Raw genomic sequence first — 10,846 nt, forward strand, 5'->3', positions numbered from 1 at the left:
GTATCAGTACTTTACTCCACTACTTATTTTTCTGACGACTTTTTACTTTCACTTCTTACATGTTGAACTCAAATACCTGTACTTTCTACTTCTTACATGTTGAACACAAATACCTGTACTTTCTACTTCTTACATGTTGAACCCAAATACCTGTACTTTCTACTTCTTACATGTTGAACACAAATACCTGTACTTTCTACTTCATACATGTTGAACACAAATACCTGTACTTTCTACTTCATACATGTTGAACACAAATACCTGTACTTTCTACTTCTTACATGTTGAACACAAATACCTGTACTTTCTACTTCTTACATGTTGAACACAAATACCTGTACTTTCTACTTCATACATGTTGAACACAAATACCTGTACTTTCTACTTCTTACATGTTGAACCCAAATACCTGTACTTTCTACTTCTTACATGTTGAACCCAAATACCTGTACTTTCTACTTCTTACATGTTGAACCCAAATACCTGTACTTTCTACTTCTCACATTTTCCAAACAGGCTGGTTCCTTTAGTTTGAATGTGTGTTTGGTGGCGTGATCATTATTATTTAGAGTCATTGCGTGCCTATTGATTTGAACACGATCCGTGTATCCATCATTTCCTGGTCTTCTCTAAAGAAGAGGGACCAATGAAAACGTTGTCATGTTGCCGTTGTTCAGCATGGAAACATTCATTAGCTAACAATGACATTATTGTTCTATTAATATAAAGGGAGGTCAGGTACTCTTTAAAACAGCTGCTAGTTATGGGTACTTTTTACTGAAGTACATTTCAAAGCCCTCTTTACTTTTACTTGAGTAAAGAAGTTTAGTCAGTACTTCTACTTTCACCAGAGTATTTTTAAACACAAGTATCTGTACTTCTACTTGATTAAAGGATGTGTGTACTTCTACCATCTCTGGAAATGTACCACACACACTGTGGTGTATTTTCACATGGAGGCTCGGTGACCTCTGCTCCGCTTCTGGATTCTGAACAAATGAGCAGTTTTTAATTAGACAGGAGCTTCAATGAAGGACCCCCGACAGGTGGGGGGAGCGCAGGTGATAAATACATGGCTGGAGGACACATTCAACCTCATCTGTGCTCGCCACTGAGTCCCAAAGCGGCAATTAGCGAGGGTAGATATTTAGCAAAATGCATAGGAATAGGAAATGTGTTTTTAGGGTGAAGTAAACCCAATATCTAATTTTCAGCTTCACATTTTCTTCCTGGTAATTCCTTGGAACTCGACTATAGTTAGAAAAAGAAATGTTTTTATATGAACTCAAGATGAATTTCATCTATGAACTCTGACATGTTTATGTTAAGTAGAAAAAGATTATATCCGTTTTGAATATTGGTTCTATTTAGGAGTCGCTGTAATTGCTTTATTCGAGGTAATTAGGGGCTGGAATGTTACAGCCATTTTTTGTGTTGACTATAAATTAAAATGTTCCAATTAATTTAGGTCTTAAAATATTCTTTCGATTTATGAATTTGTATTCAATTAAATATTCTGAGAATAGTTTGGATGTATTGTGATCAACCAGATGATCAGCTGTTATATACAGTCTTTGACCTGATCAGGCTTTGTTTATTTGTTTGTTAATTTGATGGAAGAAGTAAATAAATCAGCGCCTGCAGAGGTTTATTTGGACGGTTGTTAACGTGTGAGTCAAGAAGCGGAGTCCTGTTAATGTGGCACAGTTTTAAATATCCTACAAGCGATGAGCCACGACAGCAACATGGCAGCGTTACAACCAAGAAGAAATGCTGTGTGTAAATAATGTTTTCTTCAAACTAAAGCCTTTGTTTGAGTCGTGCTGTTGTGAGTCCGTTACCAGAGTTCACTCTAGTCCAGGGGTCTCAAACTCAAGGCCCGGGGGCCAAATCCGGCCGGCGACTTCATTTGATGTGGCCCCGCAAGAGCTTGCAAAGAATATAATACGTTTATTATACGGTTTCATGCAGCTTTACAGAAGCAGGTTGCCCGTAAACTACATGTCCCACAATGCATCTCGTTTTGTGACACTGAAGAGACTTGCAATGATTTGCCCTGGACTTCTGCTTTCAGACGTAGTTAATTGCTAAGTTATTATCCTATCCGATAATAATCCAATTAGGCAATAATGTAATATAATACATTTTATATATATATATATTATATATTTATAAAGTTAGAACCGGCCCTTTGAGTGCAACCTTTATGCGAATGTGGCCCGCGATGAAATTGAGTTTGACACCCCTGCTCTAGTCGTTCCAGGCTTCCCATTTTTAACGTTAATGTCTATCGAGAGAAATAAACAGTCATAATCTGTCCAATTTCTCCCCAAAAAGATATGTTGTTCTCCTGCCAGGCTTAGAGCAGTTTACACGTTACACTCCATGTGCTTTGTGTCTCAGAAGGATCCTTTGTAGACTCTGCACCAACATTAATTAGTATGGAATTAGGACACTGTGTCTCTGTGGAGCGAAAACAAACTCAAAAGTGTTTTCTGTGTCCGTGCACTGAAGAGTCTCTTCTCACGGGTCACACACACACACACACACACACACACACACACACACACACACACACACACACACACACACACACACACACACACACACACACACACACACACACACACACACACACACACACACACACACACACACACACACACACAAGGACAGACAGGAAAGCAAATGACACATCGGCACTCGGGGGTACATTAAAAAAACATTTCCTTTTTTATTTTGGCAGAGACCAAAAATAGCCTCTCGAAGTCTACATGCAGAATATTAACATGTCAAACACATTCTAGTCACATTTAGAGAAGTCACGGCTGCGATGGTTCGACAACACGAAGAAACACGTTGCTCAGGGGCGGCTGACCTACGACCTTTAGACTAACACCTTACACAAACTCCTGTCAGAAAATAAAAGAGATAAACATTGACAGCAGACGAGCCTCAGACTCTTCGTTCAAAAACGTGTTTTCACAACAACATGGAGTCTGGATGAAGTGGAGAGGGATGCTGCGTCTGAATTACTCTCTTTCATCACTGCATGGTGACACTATGAACACTTGTGGGTCATTTCCCAAAAAAAAAGGATGGGCTTTTATAGAAGAGGATCAGGGCCACGTGTGACATTTTCTTTTTAGATCTGACCAGAAGTTAAAAAAAAAATCAGATTTTTTATCTAAGATTTTTGACTTTTTTCTCAAAAGCCTTCGATAAAACAAATTCTGAAATAGTTTTGTCTCGAAAAAGAAATTCTCAGAAATTAGCAGCTTTCACACCAAGTACTTTGCCGCACTTAGTTCCCAGTACTTAATCCCCCCGAACTCTTTAGTTCCTGGAACTGTCCTAGTAGATCACGTTCACAACGGAATAAGTCCCTGAGGGAGGATTAGGCAAACGAAGCCGCTGGTCACTTCTTCTTCTTCTGCTTTGGGTTTACTGGCAGGCCGCAAACAACTTCACGGCGTATACTGCCACCCGGAGTCCCCGGCCGGAAGTCCCCGGAGTTGGGGAGTGGCTTCAGTAGAAGCTGCTGGGTCACGTCTTCAGAGTAAATCGCCAGAACGCCGACACCTCCTCATCACTCCACCGCTCACATGTTTTCTTTTGTGTTGCCATAAGTTAGTCTCTCTCCGTTGGTGCGCGGGGCTAATGCTAATGCTAATAATGCAAAACAAAAATATTCAAACCTTTTTTTCTCCAAATGTTGTTTATAAAAAATAAAACAACATTTGGAGAAAAAAAGGTTTGAATATTTTTGTTTGTGAATTTTGTGAAAAAAGTTAAAAATCTGAGAAAACAATCTAAATTGAGAGAACACGTCAGAAAAAGGTTTTCTAAGAATTTTTAGAAAAAAGTCAAAATTATTTTTGTATTATTATTATCTGAGCATTTTGCGAAAAAAAAAAAAAAAATTGTTCCCTCGAATTTTCAGCTTTTTCTCAAAAATCAAAGGAAAAAAATGTCAGACTATTTTTCTCCAAATTCTGAAATTACTTTTATTTCCACTTTTATTCCTCAAAATGTTGACATTTGTCTCAAAATTCTGAGAAAAAAAATTCTGACTTATTTCCTCAGAAGCAGACTTCAATCTCTGAACTAAAAAAACAATGTGGCCCTGACCCTCGTCCATCGACTTTGAAATAAAACGCACAACACGTCATACAGATTAAAACAAGGAACAAAACATCGTCACTCATCAGATGTGAAGTTCCTGTTCTCGTTGACTTTCTACATACAGTATTTGTCTGTCTTCACTTTTTAATTTATCACGTAAATTAATAACAAAAGGTCTTTAAGTAATATATGTATCGTAAAGTGATTTTTTTGTTCTATTATGATCAGATTTTCTGTGCTTGGAATGTCTCGCTGAAGAAAAACCTTGATTACAACCAAGACGTTCTCCAGTTACATAACATCGTTTAAGAACATTTACAGTCTTTGAAACCTCAGGCGACACACTTCCTTTACAATCCTCTGAATTTGGGTATTTCGTACGAAGACGCAAAAACATCCCTTTAAATCAAACCTGTTCCTCGGGTGTTTTTCAGAACAACGTTAGGGCTGTGCAATTAATCGTATTTTAATCTCGATTATGATTTTGGCTTGCAACGATTACGAAAACAACGTAATCGAAATAAAACGATTATTATTTTTATTAAAAAAAAAAAAAATGTAATTATTATTTTTACATTTTTTTTTTTTTTTTGGTTTTTCAGTTGAATTATTACTTAAAGTTCAGGGTAATCAACTGTTAAACACATACTGTTCACATTTTTGTTTCAATAAATGGAGGTTTTCAAAGTAAATGGATAATCGTTTTTAATAATCGTGATATCAATTATTGACCAAAATAATCGTGATTAGGATTTTTGCCATAATCGCACAGCCCTAAACAACGTACTCCAATGTTTCCCATTTCTACTCTTCACTTCAAGCTCAACACATGTTTGTACCAGAAGGAAACGGGGGTTCAAGTCATATTCGTACCGACATCTTTTGATATTATAGGTTGTTTCTGTGCTTGGAATGTCTCGCTGCGGAGCAAATGCAAAAACTAAAACAAACAAAAGTAGAAAAAGACGCAATATTTCTCCCACATTCAAAGATACACCTTGATTACAGCCATCTGGGCAACCAAGGTGTTCTCCCAATTACATAAAAAACAACAATTCGCAGTCTTTGAAACCTCAGAACAGGCGACACACTTCCTTTACAATCCTCTGAATTTAAGTATTTCGTACGAAGATGCAAAAACATTCCTTGGAATCAACACAAACCTGTCTTTCAGAAGAACGTACTCCAATGTTTCCCAACGTCTGCTCTTCTTTTTTGATATTTTCAGACAGTTATTCCCAATCTTTAAACATTGCTTTCTTCAGAAACATCGTAAACCTCCCTCTCTCATTGTCCTCCGTTTATCAGTCCCAATCTTTTAGATGTCCGTCTCCGAATTGCTCTGAAAACGAGGAGGCGTTGAGGTCTTCTTTTTAAAAAGGTTTGAAACAACACCACAGTACACAGTTTTCACAAGTCATGCGGATATATATACAGGAACTAGTCGAATTATTTTAAACAAACGGAATCATTAGAATAGTAATAAATTATTCGCTTGTTGGAACACAGTGACGTCTTTAGAGAATAAAGTATAAACATTTCTGTATCACTGGCCGGCCACAAACTCCTTCAATTAGAAAACAAACTGCATTTGGTGATCAGCTGCACAGCGTTAGTAAAACAGGGGCGTAGAAATAAACATTTTACAATAAATAGCACATTCAAGAGGGGCGGGCGTTTCTCCAGTTACCAAAAGTACCGTTTTTTTATAAAGCATTTAGTAATTAAGACACGGTAACAACGTAAAGTGACAGCGGGGGATTTTGAAGATTCGCGTCCTTGTTCTTCCGGCAACGAAAGAAAAATGACTTCCATCCAAAAAAAATAAAAATGAAAAAGGAGGGAAAGTAAGTAAGGCCCCGTAAATAAATATTCTCATTCTTCTTCTTTTTTTTATGGTTTCCCAGGAGGAAAAAACTAAATACCAAAGATCTACCGTTTTAAAAAATGGTGTTCCCACGGCGTAAGAAAAAAGGTTTTAAAAAAAGGCCCCGGACGACTCGGCTATACCATCCGGGAGTTCGTGTCCGAGGAAAAGTGTCCCAGGTTTTGCTTTTGCCGGCGACCCCGGTTGTTCTTCGGACATTTCCTAAAGATAGAAAAAAGAGATTTATTATTTGTATTTTCAAGAAACTTCTCAGTGGAAGAAAACAAAACATCAGACTTATTTTTTTTTTTATTTAGATTCGTATTCTCAAAAGTTTTTTTCCCAGAATTATGATTTTTTTTTGTTCTCTAAATTATGAGATATTTTTATTAGGGCTGTCAAGTTAACGCGTTAATGCAATTTTTTTTTTAACGCCACTAATTATTTTAACGTGCGATTAACACATGTGTATTTGTCCTCGGCCCACCCCGTAGTTTCAGAGCCCAAAGGCTTGACGTTGTTGTTGTTGTTGTTGTTGTTAGTTGGATGTTGGGAGATTCTAGCGAGAGATATGGATACAAAACAAGGTGTTTTAAACAGCAAGCCCACAGCTGATGCTCAGCCCCGCTCCGGCCGCTCGCTTGCAGCAGACCACGCTTGAACGTTTGCCGGGGAGACGCCTGGACAACAACAGCGATAGCTAAATGGGTGGCTACAGCTTAACATTGTTGAGGACGAGGGGCTGCGTTGGATAATTGGGATCGCATCCAACGTGTCGACTGCACATCACAGCGCATTATTTTGACCCCAGGTGGGAACTTCAGTCTCATGCTTTGACTGTTATGAAGACAGAGGAGCGGCATCTCGCCGACAACTGGAAACAGGCTTGTCTGTTTGAGCAACTGGCTCAGTGCAGAGAAGTACACAGGGTTGGGAGAGAGAGAGAGAGAGAGAGAGAGAGAGAGAGAGAGAGAGAGAGAGAGAGAGAGAGAGAGAGAGAGAGAGAGAGGGAGAGCGAGCGAGCGAGCGAGAGAGAGAGAGAGAGAGAGAGAGAGAGGGAGAGCGAGCGAGAGAGAGGTTCCAGGTTGTTGCATTGAAAATATTCATGAGAATATTTGTCATTGTTCCAATGATAATAAACAAACATTTGCATCAAGCATATTTGTCCACTCATATGTTGATAAGAGTATTAAAAACTTGAAGAATATTCCTCTAAGGTGCATTTAGAACAGATACAAAATGTGCGATTAATTTGCGATTAATCATCGCGACTATTTTAATCGACTGACAGCCCTCATTTTTATTTTTCGTACTTGTTTTCTTACATTTTTTAGCAAAATTCAGTTTTTTTTTTGTTTTTTTTCTCAAATTTTTCCGCCTGATTGTTGTTTTTTCTCTTCAAAAAATAAATCTTACTTTTTTTTTCCTCTTGAGAAAAAGTTCTGACTTTATTTTTCCAAATTCTTAAATTACTTTTATTTGTTTTATTTGCTCAGAAGTTTGACCTTTGTCAAAACTTGACAAAGTTTGTCAAGTTTTGTTTATCTCAGGTTTTTAACCTGAGATAAACAGAATTTTGAGATTAAGATTACTTTTCGAAAAGTTATGACTTTTTAATCAAATCTGAGAAAAAAGTGTTTGACTTTCTGTAAATATCGACCTTTTACCCAAAGTCGACATAATTTAATACATTGTTTTGTGTAAAAACTGCTTTTTTTTTTTTTTTACATTTCAAGGGGGCTTTGTTATTAATGAAAGTGGGCGTGGCCTCACCTCGTGATGCACATCACCACGGCGACGATGATGGCGATCTGCACGGCTCCGATGATGGCGGCGATGAGAACGTAGTGAAGCTTCTGACCGCTGGGAACCACGTACAGGATGTTAAAGTCCTGAGGGTCCTCACACTTAGTCCCCTTATAACCTGCATCACACCTGAGACGCACACACACACACACACACACACACACACACACACACACACACACACACACACACACACACACACACACACACACACACACACACACACACACACACACACACACACACACACACACACACACACACACACACACACACACACACACACACACACACACACACACAGACACGTTAGCATAGTCCACAAAGCACTAAGCCATATGTTCATCTCTCTTCACATGTTCTCTGGCGTGATCGACTACATGTTGAAACATCTTGAATTTTAATCAGCCCTTGCGTACAGTAGGTGTAATTACCTGCGTAGGTGTATTTAAGAAACTATTCATTTCTTATTTTAAAAGTTACTTAACTGTATATAATTGTAATTATATCTTTAATTGTATTAATCTTTAATCTTGTGTGAATCTGTCCTGTTTTTCAATCTCACACTGTTGCTGGTAAACTATTGACTTTCCCCACGGGGGTTCATAAAAGTCCTTCTTATGTTATGTTATCTTTTTTTACCTGGAGTACGTATATTTACCTGTAGTAAGTGTATTTAGTGTATTTACCTGCAGTACGTATATTTACCTGCAGGTGGCCATGTTGTACTTGATTTCACATTTCCCGTGAACACAGAATCCGTTGTAGCTGTCGGCGCAGGGGATCGGCATCCCGGCGTAGAAACCATCTCCATGGTCCACACCTGTGGTCTCTGGAAAACAATAACACATGGTTTGTTTTTCATTCATTTAAATAATGTTTTTATACATCTTATTGTCATTTAGTGCTTTGTTTGTTTGATTTCATCTTTACTGTTCTTTTTTTATTTTAAAATTGAACTGTTTCATTTATTTATCTTATTATATTTTAGTACATTTAGCCTATTTTATTATATTTATTTGTAATATTATTTTTTTAAATGTTTTCTTTAAAGTGGACCTATCATGCTATATTTGAATAATATAGTGTAGGACCATACCTATATAAGGCATATTTATACTTTTTTTTTTCAAAATACCAAACAGACCAACATTTTAGCCATGCCTCATTTTGCTCAATTTGACATTTTCTAGCTCTGTTTTAGCAAGGGCTGATTCTGTGAGCAACAGCACCATCTACTGGCCTGGCATATGTACTACAGCGTCTCCAGCGCTTTCGAACGGCAATGTCCGTGGCTGTCTCCTCCTGATTGGTGGAGTTGGCCCAATAGCCGTAGCGCCACCGTCCTGACGTCAGGACAGTGTTCAAATCTGGATCAGTTTTTATCAGATCCGTTGCAGCCCCTTTTTTAGAGATTTGGGTATGGAGGAAAATAGAGAGGGTTGTGTTTTCTGACACTTGGTGAGTTCCCTGGAACACCGGGGACACATATTCATGTAGAAAAGACGTACAAAAGTGCATTTTGCATGATAGGTCCCCTTTAAGAATAATTGACACCATGTTAAACTAGTCTTGCTGAAAGCTAACTAGCCTAGCTTAGCTTAGACTAGAGGGAATCCACATGATTTAATGTGTTTTAGTGACTTTCAAATAATACATTTCAATCTTTTAAATCAGATATGAATTAATTAGAGTAAAGGAACAATTTGTATGAACTTTTCCACGTCCTGACCCTTTAGACTTCACGTGTCACTGAGTGTAACTCCAGTGTGTTTTGTCTGATGGAGATAATTACACTCATCTCCACTGCAGCGTTAGTGACGTGTTGATTACAGATTCTGCAGAGTGTGATTTTAACATCCCGAGAGTGTTTCCAGCTCTTCTCTAAAAGCCTCCCTGAGAGAAACATAATGACGGTGATTATCCTGAGAGCTGTGCATGGTTCCTCTCACAGAGGGATGATTATAACGTGACACAGAAATCATCTCTGAGCAGCGGAGAGGAGATCCAGCAGCCGCATGTTGTCACGTTTTCTTATCAAAGCAACCTTTTTGTGGTTCTTGTCCTTTGTAATTCGCCATGTTTAATCTGCTTTCCATTAAAACATGTTCATTCTGTGTCAAAATAACAAGTTAACAGCTACAAATAAACACAACACGGCTAGTATGAGCATAAGAAGACTGCAAAGAAACACCAAAACAGTGGACATATATTGACACCAAAGCACCATGTATAAGAGGTGGAGGGGCTTTATTCCTCATGAGTCCATTTTCTATTAATTTATAATGAACTCTGAAAGACATGTCCTCTGAAGGTCGTACAAACGGACGCCTCTTAACGTTATCAGAGAGAAACGAGCCGCTGCATCTTCTCTGTTTGTTTCTCAGACCTTTAATCCCATCGTGCTTTTGTCTCTCTGAGTGCAACAGAAACCCAGAGAGACGTCTAACCGCTGGAATCGATGCACAGAGCTGCAGATAATAAACCCTTTAGTTTCTGTTTCATCTCTTTGCATCCTGCAGCGTCCCCTGACTCTACTCGTGAGACACTACAGCGGTGTAAAGGACACTCACACGATGCAGAGTTGTGAGGACAGTATTGTGAATAAAGAGGAGATTTTAATTAAGTTTCATTTCCCCTCTGCCAGTTCAGACGCAGGCTAACGAGCAGCAGGAAGTCGTTTCTATCAACTGCATTAATGTGTGTGCGTCACTCTTTAGTGTCCCCTGGTCTCCCAGCTGTGTGCGTCACTCTTTAGTGTCCCCTGGTCTCCCAGCTGTGTGCGTCACTCTTTAGTGTCCCCTGGTCTCCCAGCTGTGTTTTTTATTTATTTATTTTTTATTTATTGAACATTTTTTTAAACATACAAAAGCTCGGTGAGGATATCATCAACTTATCAACATAAGTTCAAGACATTCATTCACAATAAGACAAAAAAACATAACTAATACATCCAGTAAGAGCCAGGGGGAAAGAAAAAAGCATAAAGGCACAAAAACATTTAAGAGGCATTAAGCTTACTTAAAATAATAACCATTTGGAAATGTC

The 10,846-nt window shown here is 38.4% G+C and overlaps 1 protein-coding gene across 1 annotated transcript in view; it reads right to left on the bottom strand.

The window, feature by feature from the left end:
- Positions 1 to 6,021: 6,021 nt before the first annotated feature.
- The window catches only part of tmeff1a (transmembrane protein with EGF-like and two follistatin-like domains 1a), a 56,501-nt gene continuing 51,676 nt past the window's right edge, over positions 6,022 to 10,846 (bottom strand). Inside the window, exons 8-10 of the mRNA XM_034136000.1 lie at positions 8,507 to 8,630; positions 7,766 to 7,927; positions 6,022 to 6,214 (exon numbers count right to left, since the gene is read on the bottom strand). Coding sequence (XP_033991891.1) covers positions 6,130 to 6,214; positions 7,766 to 7,927; positions 8,507 to 8,630 — 371 coding nt within the window. The 3' untranslated portion in view covers positions 6,022 to 6,129. The remainder of the gene's footprint in view (positions 6,215 to 7,765; positions 7,928 to 8,506; positions 8,631 to 10,846) is intronic.

This window comes from Trematomus bernacchii, unplaced genomic scaffold (assembly GCF_902827165.1).
Source record: "Trematomus bernacchii unplaced genomic scaffold, fTreBer1.1, whole genome shotgun sequence".
Classification (NCBI taxonomy): Eukaryota; Metazoa; Chordata; class Actinopteri; order Perciformes; family Nototheniidae; genus Trematomus; species Trematomus bernacchii.